The sequence below is a fragment of the Macaca nemestrina genome, chromosome 15 (assembly GCF_043159975.1).
Source record: "Macaca nemestrina isolate mMacNem1 chromosome 15, mMacNem.hap1, whole genome shotgun sequence".
Classification (NCBI taxonomy): domain Eukaryota; kingdom Metazoa; phylum Chordata; class Mammalia; order Primates; family Cercopithecidae; genus Macaca; species Macaca nemestrina.
This window is the reverse complement of record NC_092139.1, coordinates 105,878,329-105,896,260: the sequence shown is the minus strand read 5'-3', so window position 1 is coordinate 105,896,260 and position 17,932 is coordinate 105,878,329. Positions and strand designations below refer to the sequence as shown.

The following is a 17,932-nucleotide window of genomic DNA, read 5'->3' as shown; positions in this document are numbered from 1 at the left end:
AAACCTGTAGCACAGGGTCCCCAGGGTTTTTCACGCCTCATGCCCCATAGCGTGTTCATTTTACAGATGGGTAAACTGAGGCTGTGAGAAATCAAATAAGTACCAAAGATCCCACAGCTAAGAACAGACACCTAGATTCAAACCCCAGTTGCTGTGACCCACAGACCACAGTACACTCCACTAGCTCCTTCAGGGTGCCTCAGAAGGGCTGGCAGATTGGGTTGAAATTAGTGAGTTTGAGGCCTAGGACAAGACACAGGGTTATGGTTTAGGTCTGCAGACGGGCTGGGAAAGCCACTCTGCCTCCGTGGGCCTTCTGAAACATAGGGAAGATTGTTTCTACTTGCCTGTAGAAAATCAGACCTCAGTGTGAAAGTGCTGGAAAAATGACTCCGAAATCTGGGTTTTTTCCTCTCTGGGTGGGAGTGTCTGTTCACTAAAGGGATGCCCGGGAATTTAACCCTAAATTTCTTTTGAGACAGGGTCTCTGTCACCTAGATTGTGCAGTGGTACAATCATAGCTCACTGCAGCCTTGAACTCCTGGGCTCAACCACACCACTATGGTTAATTTTTTTTTTTTTTTTGAGATGGAGTCTCGCTCTGTCACCCAGGCTGGAGTGCAGTGGCGTGATCTCAGCTCACTGCAACCTCCGCTTCCCGGGTTTAAGCAATTCTGCTGTCTCAACCTCCCGAGTAGTCGGGACTACAGACGTGCACCACCACACTCGAGTGTTTTTTTTTTTTTTTTGTATGTTTAGTAGAGATGGGGTTTCACCATGTTGGTCAGGCTGGTCTTGAACTCCTAACCTCAAATGATCCACCCGCCTCGGCCTCCCAGAGTGCTGGGATTATAGGTGTGAGCCACCGTGCCCAGCCTGTTTTCTTATTTTTAAATTTCTTGTAGAGATGGGGGTCTTGCTATGTTGCCCAGACTGGTCTCAAACTCCTGGCCTCAAGTGATCCTCCCACCCCAGCCTCTCCAGTAGCTGGAACAATAGGCACGTGTACCACCATACGTGGCTAATTATTTTTTATTTGTTGTAGAGATGGGGTCTCACTGTGTTGCCCAGGTTCATCTTGGACTCCTAGTCTCAAATGATCCTCTTGCTTCAGCCTCCCAAAGTGCTGGGATTACAGGTGTGAGCCACCATGCTCCGCCAGAATGTAGCTCTAAATTTCACTGTGTTCATGGCTTTGTTTTCCCCAGGAGCTCCTGTGCTCTAAGCAACCAAAAGGAAGCATCGAAGTTTCAGCACCGCTGGTCTCTGTAGCCGTCTCCACCCCACCTCATACCCTGTGCAACAGCTGGTGATGTGCACCAGCCCTCCCCATCACCAGAGGCCCCAGGGGTTCAAAGCAGAAACCCATTCTAGACACCCCTCCCCAACAAAGATAGTCCAGGATACACACTTATTCTCTGTGGAAAAAGAACTTGACTTTATTTAGAAAGTCTACAAAATACAGAAGGCGATAACTCGCTTGCTGTAAGTCAGGAAATAAATAAATTCTAGGAGCCGGGCAATATTTTTAAACTTTTTTTTTTTGAGACAGGGTTTTGCTGTGTTGCCCAGGCTGGAGTGCAGTGGTGTGATCTCAACTCACTACAGCCTCTGCCTTCTGGGCTTAAGTGATCCTCCTGCCTCAGCCTCCCAAGTAGCTGGGACTACAGGCATGATGAGCCACCAAGCATGGCTAATTTTTGTATTTTTTGTAGAGACGGGGTTTCACCATGTTGTCCAGGCTGGTCTCAAACTCTTGGACTCAAGCGATCCCCCTCCTTGGCCTCCCAAAGTGCTGGGATTACAGGTGTGAGCCACCGTGCCTGGCTTAAACATTTTTTTTTTTTTGTTGCTATCCGGCTTTCCCTAAATATAAGATAAAATGTGATTTATTTGCAGATATAAAATATAAAGTCCAGCTCAGGGCCATACGCCACTTTCCCCAGGGAACAGGAGCTCAGGCTCTGGCTGGGGAGAATAACTTAGATCCGTGCAATAAATAAACAGTGGGGAGGGGCAGTGTGGACAGTGTTGGGGGAGGGACTTGAGGCTGGGCTTCCCAGGAGAATGACAATCAAAGGCAGGGGTCAGCCCCCACCACACAGTGGACACTGACAGGGGTCAAGGTGGTACCCTTCTTCTTAGGACCCCACTCCAGGCTGCAGTAGGACTGCAGGGTCTGTCTCCTTGTCTCCCTATTTGCCACAGCAGTCCATGGCCCCGTTTCTCTGACTGGCCAGCCCCTGGACACCCTGGCTGCAGGGACAGCCTAGGGCTGAACCAGGCCAGCTCCTTCCCACTCTTCCATCTATGTCACCTTCTCTCTCCCTCTGCTTCTCTCCCCCTCCTTTGCAGCGAGCGGTCTCCCAGGCCAGGGATGCCCTCCCACCACCTTTCTGAGTCCCTGTCCACTGTCCCCCTGAAAACCATGGCTGGAATGAATCTTAGGGCAGCAGTGAGGAAACCCAGGTTTTGGTCCCAGCACAACCACTAAGTGAAATGTGACCTCGGGCCTGTTTCCCCATCTGTGAACTGGGTTTCACTAGTCTTCCTACCCACTCTTAGTTTCGGAGGGTCAGGCACCCCCAGGCCTAAACCAGAGGTGGAGGCATCTCTTCAGTGCAATTTCTCAGCAGGATGGCCTGTAAGTCACAGCCAGCCAAACCTAGCTCTGAATCCTGGGAGGGTTTGGAGGACATATTGGCACAATCAGAGCAGTTTCCAAGATGAGGGGTGCCCTCTTCTCCCCCAACAGCTGTTCTCTAAGCCGGCTCTGTATCTCTCAATCTAAAAAGGCTAAACTTTCAGCCAAGGGCGATCCCAGATCCAGACCTCTGTCCCATCCCCAACCTACCAAAGTTCCCCTTCCCAGGGCCATGCGGTCCCAGTTTTGGGGGCTGCAAGAGGAAGACGGGGCCCATGGAGGGAGTGTGTGTGCACCAAGGGGACAGTGCTGCAGAGAAATGGGGCCTGGGCACAGAGGCGGCGCTCAGGCACTTTGGGGAGGGAGCTGGAGCCGGAGGGGCGTGGCTGGGGCATGGCGGGGGCGGGCACTAGGAGCAGGAGGCCGGGCCGTGGGCGGGGTCCGCTCCGGGGGCGGGGCCAGACCCCGAGCCCGGGGTGGACTTGACGATGGTGATGACGCTGGCTGGCGCCACGAGCGTGGTGGGCCCGCGGGCTGCGGCCACAGAGCGCGCGAAGCCCTGCAGTGCCTCGCACTTGCCGCGCAGCGCGTCGAGCTCCAGGCGCATGGCGGCGTTCTCGCGCGCCAGCTTGTCCACCTCGCGCTCCAGCTCCGACTTCTGCTTCTGCAGCTCCTCCTTTTGGCACACGCGCTTCACGCGGCAGCTGGCGGCGTAGCCGCGGTTTTTGAGTGTGCGGCGCCGCTGCTTGAGCCGTGTCACCTCCTCGGCCGAGAGCCCGCGCAGGTGCCGGTTCAGCTCGCGCACCGACAGCCCCATCAGCGCCTCGTCCGACAGGTGCGGCGTGTTCTCACTCAGCTCTCGCTTGATCTGCGGGCATAGGGAAACTGAGGCCCAGGGACTGGGGACGGTGCCCCGCTCCACACCTCGGTGTTCCTCTTTCACTGCCTTAGCCACCGAGGTGGTGGTTGGACTTGATCCAAAACCCTGAAGGGGAGCAGGAATCCGGGAAGGGGAAACCAGGCCAAACTAGGATCCGGACACAAAAGGAGGCCACCCCGGGCTCAACCTGAATTCTAACCTAGCGCCAAGCCCTGGACTCAGCCAGAGAAACCCAGCCCGGAAAGCACCTTTGAATGCACCAGGGGGCATTGACTCGATGGGGAAGGAGGATGGAGAGGGAAGTGACCTACCCCAGGGACATGCAGCCCGTGACCAGAGCCCAGGCCTCCTGGTCCCAGCCTGTGGCTGTGGCCCTTCCCTTGGGCATCATGAAGGCCTGGTGCCTGCTGAGCCACCCAGGGGATTCCAGGAAAGAAGGGGAAGTTGGGATGACGAGGCTCTACATGGGCAGGGAGGGAGGGCTTCACGGGTTAACAGAGGCTGCCTCCTCACCTTTAGAGCTTTGCTGGATAGGGGATCCACAGACATGTTTGCAGAAGGTGCCCTCTGGGCCGCAGACCTAGGGTAGAAAGGAGGTCAAAGTCACCTTGTTTTGTTTTTGTTTTCCCATTTAGAATAACATCCAAACTCACTACCTTGCCATTCAAGGCCTCTGCTATCTTAGAACTGATTCATACCTGCCACCTTCCTCTCTCCACATTGCTCCACAGGCCTCCTTGAATGGCTCCTTCCAGCCTCGGGAGCTGTGCACATGCTGTTCTCTTTACTGTTCTAGCTCCCCATGGTGACTCCTCATCATTTAGGTGTTTGCCCAATGTCACCGCCTCAAGAGATCTTCTTTGACCATTCCGGCTAAACGCCTCTTTGTGTCACATCACATAACCCTGCCTATTAACCCTTGTAACAGTCACCTCTTCTGCATTTCTTGTGCTTGGTTCCTCATCTATGATTTGTTTCTCCTTCCCACTCCTCCTCCACCAAAACGGAAGCCCATGAAGGCAGAGGCCTTGCCTGTCTCACCATGGCATCAATATGCCTAAATAAGTGCTTGGTATATAGTAGATGGCCCAGTAAGTGTGCACCAAATGAATAGATGTCCCTCTCCTGACCATTCTTCCACATGGGGCTTGGACATGTGCCTTTGATTTGATTTTTCAGAACTTTTTTTCTTTTTTTGAGACAGTCTTACTCTGTCGCCCAGGCAGGAATGCAGTCGTGCGATCTCGGCTCACCTCCCGGGTTCAAGTGATTCTCCTGCCTCAGCCTCCCAAGTAGCTGGGATTACAGGTGCCTGTCACCATGCCCAGCTAATTTTTTGTATTTTTAGTAGAGATGGGGTTTTGCCATTTGGCCAGGCTGGTTTTAAACTACTGACCTCAGGTGATACACCCACCTTGGCCTCCCAAAGTGTTGGGATTACAGTGTGAGCCACCGTACTCAGCTGATTTTTCAGAACTTTTCTTAAAGTATAACCTACATTCAGAAAAGTACACACAGCATATGTGCACCAGTAAATGCCTTCTTTTTTTTTTTTTTTTTTTTTTTTTTGAGACAGAGTCTCGCTCTGTCGCCCAGGCTGGAGTGCAGTGGCCGGATCTCAGCTCACTGCATGTTCCGCCTCCTGGGTTTACACCATTCTCCTGCCTTAGCCTCCCAAGTAGCTGGGACTACAGGCGCCCGCCACCTCGCCCGGCTAGTTTTTTTGTATTTTTTTAGTAGAGACGGGGTTTCACCGTGTTAGCCAGGATGGTCTTGATCTCCTGACCTCGTGATCCACCCGTCTTGGCCTCCCAAAGTGCTGGGATTACAGGCTTGAACCACCGCACCCTGCCAGTAAATGCCTTTTTACAAAGCCCATCCGGCACCCCATAAGATACAATATCAGCCAGTCCCCTCTCTCCCCAGGCCTCCTTCATCTAGACCTCTGTTTTGGAAAAGCTTTCCCAGCTGCCTGGGGACTGCCCCACACTAACTCAGCATGCCCTAGGCAGATGGGGCAGCCATCCCTAGACCACTGAGGGCCTCTCATCTCCTAATCCCCCCTCCCACACGCCTGACAGCCGCATGCTCCTTCAACAACTATTTATTGAGCAGCTACTCTTTGCCAAACATGTAGTTGGTAATGGGGAGACAAAGGTGAATAAAACTCGTGGAGGGTCAGTGGTCATTGCTCTGGGCTGGAGAAGGGGACCAATTCCCAAAGGCCCCTATAAAGCAGCAGTCTGCTCTGTCCCTAGCTGATAGGATCTACTCCGCCATTCCTTGTGAACGTGAGTTTTCTCATCTGTCTCCAAGGGGAGGGGGCAGTAATAAGAAGCCAAGGAAAATGAAGGAAGATAGGCTGGGTGCAGTGGCTCAAGCCTGTAATCCCAGCACTTAGGAGGCTGAGGCGGGCAGATCACCTGAGTTCAGGAGTTTGAGACCAGCCTGGCCAACGTGGCGAAACTCCATCTCTACCAAAAATACAAAAATTAGCCAGGTGTGGTGGTGCACGCCTGTAGTCCCAGCTATTCGAGAGGCTGAGGCAGGAGAATTGCTTGAACATGGGAAGTGGAGGTTACAGTGAGCCGAGACTGCGCCACTGCACTCCAGCCTGGGTGACAGAGCGAGACTTTATCTCAAAAAAAAAAAAAAAAAAGTAAAAAGAAAATAAAGGAAGATGTTTTGTGATCTGAGCTGTAGCATCCTATAAACACATGCCATATCGGAAAGAGCATTACCCAGTTTGGTGGACAGCAGAGGGCAACAGGCCAGGTCCAAGCCCTGGTTCCTTGAGCTGTCTGCAGGGCTGACCTCACAGCTCGGCTCAGCCTCTGACACATTCTGGCAGGACCGAGGTGTCTCCCAGGGACAAGGTGGAGAAATGAAAACTACATGGACCTTGGTGCCAGACACACCTGGGGCCTTTTGGGGGTGGTCTCGCTCACTAGTTGTGGGGTTCTGGTAGGTTAGCCACTCTCTCTGTGCCTCACTTTCCCCCTGGGTGACACAGGTAGCTGTGTTAAGTCAGCTCATGTCACGCCTCTCTCAGGACCTTCCCACGGCTCACTGGAGTAAAGCCAGAGTCGTCACCATGGCCCACAATGTGCTGCAGAAAGTGATCCCCAGTGGCCGGGTGCGGTGGCTCACACCTGTAATCCCAGCATTTTGGGGAGGCCAAGGTGGGTGGATCACAAGGTCAGGAGATCGAGACCAGCCTGGCCAACATGGTGAAACCCCGTCTCTACTAAAAATACAAAAATTAGCCAGGCGTAGTGACGGGTGCCCATAGTCCCAGCTACTCAGGAGGCTGAGGCAGAAGAATCACTTGACCCCAGGAGGTGGAGGTTGCAGTGAGCCGAGATCACACCACTTGCATTCCAGCCTGGACAACACAGTGAGACTCCATCTCAAAAAAGAAAAGAAAGTGCTCCCCAGCATGCCCTCTCCGACCTCAGTCCTGCTTGGCTCCCCTTTGCTTCCCCTGCCTCAGCCACACCTGCTGTTCCTCAACACAGGATGCATGCTCCTCTCCAGGACCTTCACACTTGCTGGTCCCTCTGCTGGCATTTTTTTGTTTTCTTTTTTTTTTTTTTTTAATACAGGGTCTCACTCACTCTGTTATAGGCAGGAGTGCAGTGACATGGTCAAAACTCATTGTAACCCCAAACTCCCAGGCTCAAGTGGTCCTCCTACCTCGGCCTCCCTAGTAGCTGGAACTACAGGTGCATGCCACCAAGCCTGGCCAATTTTTGTACTTTTTGTACAGACAGAGTTTCACCATGTTGCCCAGGCTGGTCTTGAACTCCTGGGCTCAAGCGATCCTCCTGCCTCTGCCTCCCAAAGTATTGGGATTATAGGCATGAGCCACCGCTCATGGCCTCTGCTGGCATCTTTGTTCCCTAGATAGCCACAGAGTTTGCTCTGTCACCTCCTCAGGTCTCTTCAGACCCCATGTTCACTCAATTTAGAATTTGCAACCCCTGATACACACACAGACACGTGTGCGCACACACACACACACATACAGACTCCCCATGTTCCTTCCCCACTTCAGGTTTTCTCATGTGTAATTATCATGACTCACATATATGGTGGGTATTTGTTCAGTGTCTGTCCCTCCCAGCCCTCCAATTAGAATGCCAGCTCCATGAGGGCAGAGCTTATACCTCATTCACCGTGGCCTCCCTTGTGCCTAGAAGAGCGCCTAGTACCTCATAGATGCTCAAGGAATCCTTGCTGAGTTCTCAGTGTGACTCAGGCCGAGGTGGGGACAGTCCAGGGCTTCTCAGGAAACTCCCCAGCCCCTCCCGGCCCACACAGTCAGGGGGTCTGACCGCTCAGAGGGAAGGAAGGAGTGGGACAGAAGGAAGTTGATGCTTGCAGAGATCCCCTGATGGGGCAGCCACTGTGGCCCTTAAGCAGGAGAGTCTTAGGAGTCACACAGGTTGCGCTGGGGGTAGCTGCGTGGACCCAGAGTGCCAGGTCAGGACCCAGGCAGCTTTAGACCCCTGTGTGGATCCATGGTGAAGACCAGTGGCTTCATGGGGTGAACCCTGAGCTGCAACCCCCACTGCTGAACATGCCGGCTTAGCCTGGGCTCTGGCCTCAGTTTCCCTGCCTAGCACTTCAAATCCTAGGGGGCTCAGGCAGGCCCTGGCTGCCCACCTAGCTCTCCTTGGGGGCCTCTGTGCACTCCTATCCTACCTGGAAAAGTCGTATGAGATCTGTGGGCTACCTGACCTTTCAGACACTATCTGGAGATGTTTACATGTCAACCTCACTGATCCTACCCTTCAATGCAGGCCTTTTTTTTTTTTTTTTTTTTGAGATGGAGTCTGGCTCTGTCACCTAGGCTGGAGTGCAGTGGCAGGATCTCAGCTCACTGCAACGCCCGCCTCCTGGGTTCAAGAGATTCGTTCTGCCTCAGCCTCCTGAATAGCTGAGACTACAGGCGCCTGCCACCATGCCCAGCTAATTTTTGTATTTTTAGTAGAGACAGGGTTTCACCATATTGGTCAGGCTGGTCTCGAACTCCTAACCTCAGGTGATCCACCTGCCTCGGCCTCCCGAAGTGCTGGGATTATAGGTGAGAGCCACTGCGCCTGACCCAATGCAGGCCTCTTAAGTGGTCACACTCACTGCCCTACACACACCTGGGGAGGTCCAGCACGCCTCCCTGCTGCCCTCAGCTCATCCCCACACAGCAGCTGGACAATCTTTGCACCACGTGAATCTGACCATGCCACCAACCAGATTAAAACTTTCCATGGTTCAGCTGGGCAGGGTGGCTTATGCCTGTAATCCCAGCACTTTGGGAGACCAAGGCGGGCAGATCACGAGGTCAGGAGATTGAGACCATCCTGGCTAACACGGTGAAACCCTGTCTCTACGAAAAAATACAAAAAAAGTTAGCTGGGCGTGGTGGTGGGCGCCTGTAGTCCCAGCTACTCAGGAGGCTGAGGCAGGAGAACAATGTGAACCCGGGAGGTGGAGCTTGCAGTGAGCCGAGATCGCGCCACTGCACTCTAGCCTGGGCGACAGAGTGATACTCCGTCTCAAACAAAACAAAACAAAACAAAACAAAAACCTTCCATAGATAGTTCCATAGATAGATAGTTCCCTACTATCCTAAGGACAGAGTCCAGACTTACCCTCACAGCACCCCAGGCCCTGTGTGTCCAGCCCCACGCCCATTTCCCACCACTGCCACCTCCACTCTGCTCCAGCCACACAGAATTTCTTTCACTTCCTCCCACCCGTACTTTCTTGCCTCTGAGCCACCTCCCACCCCATGACATCTCTCTCCCCTTACTCCCCCCTACATTGGCAGACTCCTACTCATCCTTTTGCCCTGGGTGTAGACATCTCCTCCTCCAGGAAGCCCTCCCTGATCCTTAGGACTTGTTAGGCACCCCTACCCCTGTGTGTAATGGGTTGTGTTTCCTTGCTGTCTCTCCACCAGACAGCGAGAGGCTGAATCAGCTCTGGGTGCTTGAAGCCACCCATCTCAAGACCTGGCAGGGAGCAGGCACTGGGGAAGGGTGGATGGGCGGAGTGTCTGACGCCATCACCCAGCTAGTCAGTGTCCAAACCAAGTTCCAAGCTGAAACGTCGTTCAGTACCTCCTGGCCCTGTCTCTAATTCTTCCTCCTCTCCAGCTGCTTCCTTGCGCCTGTTGGCAGAGCCAGTACAGATGCTAGGAGAATGGGAAGAGAACAGAGGAGATCCCATCCACGTGACTTTGGGCCCAAAGGCGGGGTGTGGGAAACAGGGAAAGGAGCACTGGATTGGGAGTCAAGCTTGGGTTTAAGTCCCATCTCTGTTTTCTCAGGCTGTGTGACCTGGGGTGAGCCACTCCATCTCTCTGGGTCTCCACTTTCCCATTTAAAGGATCAGAATAATACCTGCCTCGCAGGGTTTTGGTGCAATCAAGTGGTATACACTGTAGAGGTCAGTGAGCACCTGGGAGGTTAGAATTGCTGTCTGTCCAGGAGGGGTCAGGCCTGTAGCCAGCACTGGGGTTTCGCTCTGATTCAGCATCTCCCAGCTGGCGGCAGTCACACAGGGAACTGCAGGAAAGGCCGTTCGAGGCCATCAGGTCCTGCCTCCTCACTTGACCCAAGGGGAAGTAGAGACCCAGAGACAGGCATCACTTGTTTGAAGTCACACAACAGGTGTGAATGAATATCTGCAAAGGCCCAGGACTGAAACCTGGTCCCTTCACACCGTCATCTCCCTGGTTCGCCCAATCCTGAGGTAATGCCCAGAGACGGCAATAGGGTAGTCCAGGCTCATACAGCCAGCATGGGGTACGATTCAGGTCTGAGAGTTCAAGACCAACCTGGGCAAGATGGCTAGACTTCATCTCCAAAAAATAAAAAGATTAGCCAGGTACAGTCGTGCACACCTGTGGTCCCAGCTACTTAGGAGGCTGAGGCAGGAGGACCCCTTGAGCCCAGGAATTCAAGGCGGGAATGAGCTGTGATCCTGCCACTGTACTCCCTGGGTGACAAAGCAAGACCCCGCCTCTTAAAAAAAAAAATTAGCCAGGCATGGTGGCGGGCGCCTGTAGTCCCAGCTACTCGGGAGGCTGAGGCAGGAGAATGGCGTGAACCCGGAGGTGGAGGTTGCAGTGAGCTGAAATCGTGCCACTGTACTCCATCCTGGGCGACAGAGTGAAACTCCATCTCAAAAAAAAAAAAAAAAAAAAGATAGCCAGACAAGGTGGCTCACGCCTGTAATCCCAGCACTTTGGGAGGCCAAGGTGGGCAGATCATCTGAGGCCAGGAGTTCAAGAACAGCCTGGCCAACATGGTGAAATCCTGTCTCTACTAAAAAAAAAAAAAAAATGCAAAAATTAGCTGGGTGTGGTGGCGCACACCTCTAGTCCCAGCTACTTGAGAGGCTGAGGCAGGAGAATTGCTTGAGTCTGGGAGGTGGTTTCAGTGAGCCAAGAACAAGCCACTGGACTCTAGCCTGGGCAACAGAGCGAGACTCCGTCTTAAAAAAAAAAAAAAAAAAAAGAGGCATAGGCAAGAAAGATCACCTCATCTCGCCATCATCCCACTATCCACAAGCAACAGACACATCACTAACCACACACAGCACCAGTTCCCAGTGAGGCAGGACACAGCCCCTGAGTCTTTCTCAGCACAGAACTGTTTTCTCCTGAGCTTGGACACAGCCTCAGAATCCTCAACAGTGCCTCCAGACCAGGCCCGAGAGATGGAACGAAGAGATGGAACCATCAGCCATTCCCTACCCTTGCTAATAGTGGAAGCTGGCTGTGTTTGTAAATACCCTCAGGCGCTAGGAAGGTTTTGAACCTGCTCTTCCCCCACTCCTCCATGCCCTCCTGTCCCAGCCTCAGCCCCCTCAACTGTATCCTGGATGTCAGCTGAGGCACCCACGTTTGCCCAGGAATGTCCTAGCTCAGCAAAGTCAGGCAATCACAGAGGGAAAGTGACAAGAAGGGGGAACTTTCTGGTAACCTCAGGCTTTCCGCAGGCAACCCCAGGCCAGGGGCTGCCAAGGGGCCTGGGTCCTCTGCCTTTGCCAGGCTGGCGGACCCTGGGCCTGAGAAATAGTAGCTGATCCAATCCCCTGTTAGGCACCGGAGGCAACCAAGCCACTGTTTGGTAGCAGTGGTGGACTGGAACCCAGGGGTCCTCTCTCTTCTATTCCGGCCACCACCGCCTCTCCCTGGCTTCTTCCCTTGGAAGCCAGCAGAGCTGACCTCCAGGGTCTGGAGGTCCATCACGTCTTCTGGAGGCATAAGGAGAGAGGTGACTCTTGAGGGACTGACAGCTGCCTTGTCCAGTCAGCAGCCACAACCCTCCAACGTCCCCCTCCCTGGCCCCAGCAGTCCACTCCAGAGACATCCTGTAGAAGGCCCACCCGCTGGCATGGGCTCCTCTCTGGCTGCTGAGCCATTTTGCTTGCTCTGTGAGGACAGAGGGAAAAAATGTGTTTTCCTAGGTCTTGGCAGCCAGCTCTGCTGGAGCCGCCTCCCTGCTGGAAGGGGAGCAAGGCTGGGAGAACCCAGCACCACAGAGAAGCAACGGCCTGGGGTTCCAGCCCTAGTTCGGGCACCCTCTCACACTCGCTGTGTGGCTTCAGGGACAGCACTCCCTCTCTCTGGGCCTCAGTTTTCCCAATACGCCAAACCTCCTCCAAGTCTAAGGTACCTTCCAACAATGACTATCTCCGAGTTTAGAGTTTCAGATTCTGGCTCAGAGCTCCAAGACCACCAGCAGAATGGAGGCAGGGAAAGGAAAGTGGTGAAGGCTTCCCGAAGGTGGGGGCATGAGACGCAAGCTATCAGACTATCAGACTAGCCCTCTTCTCCACCTGCACAGCCACAGACCACTTCTTCTTTCATCTGGACCATGACCACAGCTGCCTGCTCACCAGCCTCTTGCCTTGCCGTCTGTCTCCAATCCCCACCATTGATCCTCCCGCAAGAGCTGTCAGAGGAATCACTACTGACACAAACCCACGAGCCTGTCCGTGCTTGGCCCATTTCAAAACCCTGCAATGCCAGCCTCCCCGCAAGCCCACACAGTAGGGTCCTTAGGCCTCAACCATGTTCCTGTCCACTCTCTCCCAGGATCATATGCTAACGAATGAACAGATAGCAAATTCTACTATCCCTGAATGTTTCCCAAAGGGACAAGCGGGCAGTGCATGCCAGTGTGTGTGAGGGAGGAAGTTGCCTGAGCCCTGAAGGATCTGCTCGCTTTTGGGAGACTGCTTCAAGATTCCTCCAGCCTCTGCCCTGGCTTCCTGTTTCTCTGGGGTTCCCAGGCCTTTTTCTGCATATGTTGTGGAGCTCTTCGAGAACAGGGATCCAGGGCTCATTCATTCAATCAGCAAACATCCGAGAAGCACCCATTGTGTTCCAGGCTCTGTGCTGGGCCCTGGAGACCCTGAAGTGAATCACAGTTCCTGCCTTCAAGGGCTTTGCAGACAACCACCACTCTATCAGACTCAGTGCACTAGTCACCTCCCCAGGGAAGCCTTCCTTGATTTCCCTGGCTAAGTCAGAGCGCTGTTATGTACTTTCAAACCACAGTGACTTCTCCCTCACATCACCCATCTCAGCTGTGTTTTGCATTTACTTCTGTGGATCTTTCTTCAACTCTGTGTCCACTGCTCAGCTGTAAGCTCCCAGAGGTCAGTCTCTGGATCTGGTCTGTTCATCTCATCCCTGGCATCTGGTCCAGGGCAGGGGCCCAATGGCAATGCAGGGCCCAGGGGTGATTCAATGGGAAGTTAAACCTCTCAATGCTAACTTTTCATCTGGGACTGAGTCAACCAGCCACTTCCCCTCATCCCCTGACCCCAGGCCCTACTTTGGAAAGTTTCCTGCCCAGCTTTGAGGGTGGGCCTGTCTGGTTCCTGTGCTCCTGGCCCCAACCCCCCTGACTCAAACCCCACCTACTCTTGGGTACCCCCAGCTCCTGGCATGGGGCAGTCGGCTCTTTCTCTTCCACAATTCACCTGGAAAATATGCTGTCTGCAGTCTGAGACTTCCAGAGCTTCCCCCTTCTACCCACCATCCTGCCATCCTGGCTGTTATCTAGTTCCAGTGGCAGATGGGAACACTGAGGGTCTCAGCTGCTGCAGCAGAGCTCACCCAGGGTTCAAAGATCCAAAGTCAAAAGATCATTGGTTCCTCACACTAGGAAGTTCCATTGCTCCCCTCCCATGATTCCCTAGCCTGTGGGTGGGTGGAGGGGGAAGGTGGATTAAGACCAAGGAATCTCTAGCCCCCAGCCCATCCTGCAGGCTGCTACAACAAACAGGTGCTTTCTGCAGGGCTATTGGGTGAGTGGGTAGGTGGTGGCTAGGTCAGGCCCCACCCCTCGCTCGTTAACCCTTCGTGCAGAGGCCTATCCCCACTGCCTGCTGACCCTGCCTGGCCCAGGGTGAGGACTCGGGGTCTGCCGGCTGGCTCAGAGCCTCAGCTAGCTTCCGGCGTCCAGCTGTAGGTCAGTCTGGTCTCACTAGTCCCACTTGCGAACTGAAACTACCAGGAGGGCGGAAACCGGCTCCACCCCATCCTCCAAGACCTAGCAGGTACAGCCTCCAGAACACGGACTAGCCAGAAAGCCTGTGGTCCTCTCCCTGCCCCGCACCTTTGCAGTCAAGGTTTTCTGGCCCTTCCTGTTCTCACGGGACTGAGGGGATGGGCAACCCTGGGAAAAAGGAGAGTACGTCGGGTTTTCCCTCCCTAGGGAGCCCCAAAATCTGGGGACAAGAACCTGGGCTCCAACTCACTTTGTTACCAGATCCACCAGGGTGCCAAGCGGGGGTGGCTCACACCCCTCGCTCCTAGCTTAGCTGGGTGGGGTCTTTGATACCTTGCCCCACCCTGTGGCTGCGGGCACCGGCTCTGGGCGGGGGACAAACACTGGGTTCACGTGGCAGAGGCCCTGGGAAACTCCGGGGAGAGCGGGGACCGGACAGCCCTGGGTAAGTAGGACTGGGGAGGCCCGGGCCAGAATTCCCAGACCCCGTGTGAAGACGCATGGGTCCGCTTCCTTCGCTCGGGTCCTTGTTCCGCGTTTACTCCGGTGGCCAGCCCAGGGCACGCCCTCTCCGAGGTACACACCGCTGGTGTACAGGCCCCAGGGAGCGCGCGCGCGGACACGCACACACAAGCACACACGCGCACACACAGCACAACAGACACACGCCCCCCGAGGTACACCGCGCACGCACGCACCGGGCAGGATACCCAGGCCGCCCGCCAGGGAACACACGCCCGACCGCCCGCCCTCAGACGTAAACAAACCGCGCACGCACCGCCCGCCGGCGCCGGGCCAGGGCCTGTTCCCACCGAAGTCACGTAGGAGCACAGCGCCCCCGCCCCCGCCGGGCGGACGCGGAGATCGCCAGCCTGCGCTGCCCCTTCCTCCCCGGCGCCGCCGCCTCCCCGCCCGCGCCCCGGGAAGGGGCCCCGTCTCCACCCCCACTCCGCCGAGCTGGCCTCGGCCCCGTCCTCGGCGTCCCCGGGACGGCCGCTCCCTTCTCCCCGCCCCGAGCCGTCGGGCGATGGAGCCCCGGGAGCCCCGACGGATCGGGCCCCGGCGCCCACCCCAGGCGCGTCCTGGGGCGGGAAACCCTGCCGCCTCGGGGTCCCGCGCACCGCCCTCCTGGCCCCGCGTTCCTCACCCGCCTCTGGGCCCTCTTGGCCCGGCGCACTCGCTCGCGCGCGTCTCGCCGCTGTCCCGGCCGCTGTCCCGGCCCGCGCTCTGGTCTGTCTCCCCTCGGCTCTGAGCCGCAGGTCGCTCTGAACCGGGCGCTCTGGAGCGCCGCTCTGAGTTTTGTTGTGCGGAGGGCGGCGCAGGGGGCCGAGGCCGCGCGGAGTTGTAAGGCGAGCTTCCCGGAATTACTCACTCACAGGATTCCTTTCATTCATAAAAACCCAGTCATGCGGTGACGTCACCGTCCCGGCCGCCCTCCGGCCAGCAGCGGCCGCCTGGTCCCTCGGCCCCGCCCCCATCTGACCCCGCCCCCTGGTAGCCCCGCCCCCGGGGCCGCTCTGGTTCCAGTGCTCGTTGGGTGCGTTCACGCGACACGTCGCGAGAGCCCCGTGGGTGTAGGTGTCATTGGCTCATTTTGCAGTCAGTGGTCCTGGCCCTCTTCTTTCGACCTACACCTTCTGCCTTAATGATCTCATCCAGTCCCGTGGCTTTAAATGACATCTATGACCATGAGCCCCAGGTGTGTATTTCCAGAGCGAACAGCTTCTCTGAGTTCCAGACTCATAGCCAGCTGTCCACTCTGCACCTCCAGTGGGTGTCAGATGGGGACTGCAGAGGACTCGGCCCAAAGACCGCTCCTGATGTCAGCCCTACCTCCACTCCCCTGCCATCCCATCTCAGCTGCTCAAGCCAAAACCTGGGAGCCTGGCTCCATCCCTCACTCTCCCTTCCTTCCCACCTCAGGACTCAAGCTAGTGGTGTCTCCAGGTCTCCTGCATAGGACCACTTCTCACCACTTCCAGTCATGGCACCCGGTCTCAGCACCATCAGCTTACCCGGACAATGGCAGCAGCCTCCGGATAGATAGGCTCCATACTTTGCCTCCAAAGTCTTTCTTTCTACACCAGCCAATGTTCTTCTCAAAACAAAGCTCAGGTTGTTTACACACCTCCTTTGGCCACTTTCTCTCCATCCACTGCTCTTCGGCCACAGTGCCCTTCTTTCTGTCCCCCAAACATACCGAGCTCATTCCTGCAACAGGCCTTTGGCACTGGCTGTCTCGCCTTCTGTTCACTTGCCTGGCTTTTTCTCATCTTTCACGTCAGCCCAGATGTCACTGCCTCAGAGAGACCTTTCCTGACCACCCTGGTTAAAGCAATCTTCACCTCTGAAATTTTGTTTTTATTATTACTGCTTTTTTTGAGACAGGGTCTCACCCTGTCACCCAGGCTGGAGTGCAGTGACACAACCTCCTTCTCCCGGACTCCAGCCATTCTCCCACCTCAGCCTCCCAAGTAACTAGGAGGCTGAGGTGCACGCACCACCATGCCAGGTTCTTTTCTGTATTTTTTTTTTTTTTTTTTTAGAGACAGGGTTTTGCCATGTTGCCCAGACTGGTCTCAAACTCCTGAACTCAGGCAATCCACCCATGTGGGCTCCCAAAATGATGGGATTACAGGTGCAAGCCACTACACCCAGCCTTGAAATTTGTTCTTATATTACCTTAATACTTCTGTAGGGTGTTTCATCATTTATGTATGTGAGCGCTGGTTATTGTCTGTCTGTCTTCCCCAACCAGAATGTATGTTTTACAAAGGCAGGCCTTGTCTGTTTTTCTTTTTTTTTTTTTTTTGAGACAGAGTCTCACTCTGTTGCCCAGGCTGGAGTGCAGTGGCATAATCTTGGCTTAGTGCAACCTCTGCCTCCCAGGTTCAAGCAATTCTCGTGTTTCAGCCCCCCATTAGCTGGACTACAGGTGCGTCACCATGCCTGGCCAGGCTGGTCTTGAACCCCTGACCTCAGGCCACCCACCTCGGCCTCCCAAAGTGCTGGGATTACAGATGTGAGCCACTGCGCCTGGCCAGGCTTATCTTGTTCACACTGCCTGCCCACTGTCTGGAATAGTGCTTGGCACGTAGTAGGCCCACAGTAAATACATGTTGAAGGAATACATGACTGGAGGCTCAGAGAGGTGAAAGTGACTTTCTAAATTCATTTGGCTAGGAAGTACCAGCACTGGAATTGGAATCCAGGTCTGAATGATTCCTGGCCCAGGGTACATCGCAGGGGAGGAGGGCCACATAAACATGAGGGCTGTGTGCCGTGGTGGGAAGCCCCACCCAAAAGAGATGGCTTCAGAGGCCACATAGGGGGTGGGTGTTGCTGTTCATCCCGCGCTTTCCTTTGCTCATGATGTCCCCACTGCCTGAAATTCCATCGCTCCCACAGTCTCTCCTGTGAAGCCGACATCATGGTACTTCCTCCACTGTGGAGGGCATAGGACCTCTCCAAATGGGGAGACCTCTGTGTGGCACCCTGATCACCAGCAAGGATCCCCGCTCTTCTTGATGTAGCGAATTCTATTTCAGCGCCCTTGTCTTGCTTTCCTGCCTCTGTGCCTTGGTCCACCAGACACTATGACTTCTTTCCCTTCCCTCCCACGGGCCGTGGGTTTGGTATGCAAATTGGCCCACTAGTTTCCCAGATGACCAAATGTTGAGGCAGCTCTGTCTAGCACTCAAAAAACCAATTGCTCACTCCTCTCCATGTGCATAGCTAAAAGAGCCACCTAGGTTAACTTTTGTAACCTTTGGGGTACAAAAGTTCTTAATTTTAGAAACTGCACAATGGGGTCTATTTTCTCTACTCCCCACCCCATTTAAGAATAAAAACAAAACAAAACAGGGTCTTGCC

General features: G+C 54.8%; 1 protein-coding gene across 1 annotated transcript; it reads right to left on the bottom strand.

Moving 5' to 3' along the window:
• Positions 1 to 1,411: 1,411 nt before the first annotated feature.
• LOC105464454 (MAF bZIP transcription factor F) lies at positions 1,412 to 15,336 on the bottom strand. Its single transcript, XM_011712396.2, has 3 exons — positions 15,207 to 15,336; positions 4,038 to 4,104; positions 1,412 to 3,512 (listed from the first exon to the last, which is right to left on the bottom strand). The coding sequence occupies exons 2-3, from the start codon at positions 4,071 to 4,073 to the stop codon at positions 3,054 to 3,056; spliced, it is 495 nt and encodes a 164-aa protein (XP_011710698.1). The 5' UTR covers positions 4,074 to 4,104; positions 15,207 to 15,336; the 3' UTR covers positions 1,412 to 3,053.
• Between the last annotated feature and the right edge of the window lie 2,596 nt (positions 15,337 to 17,932).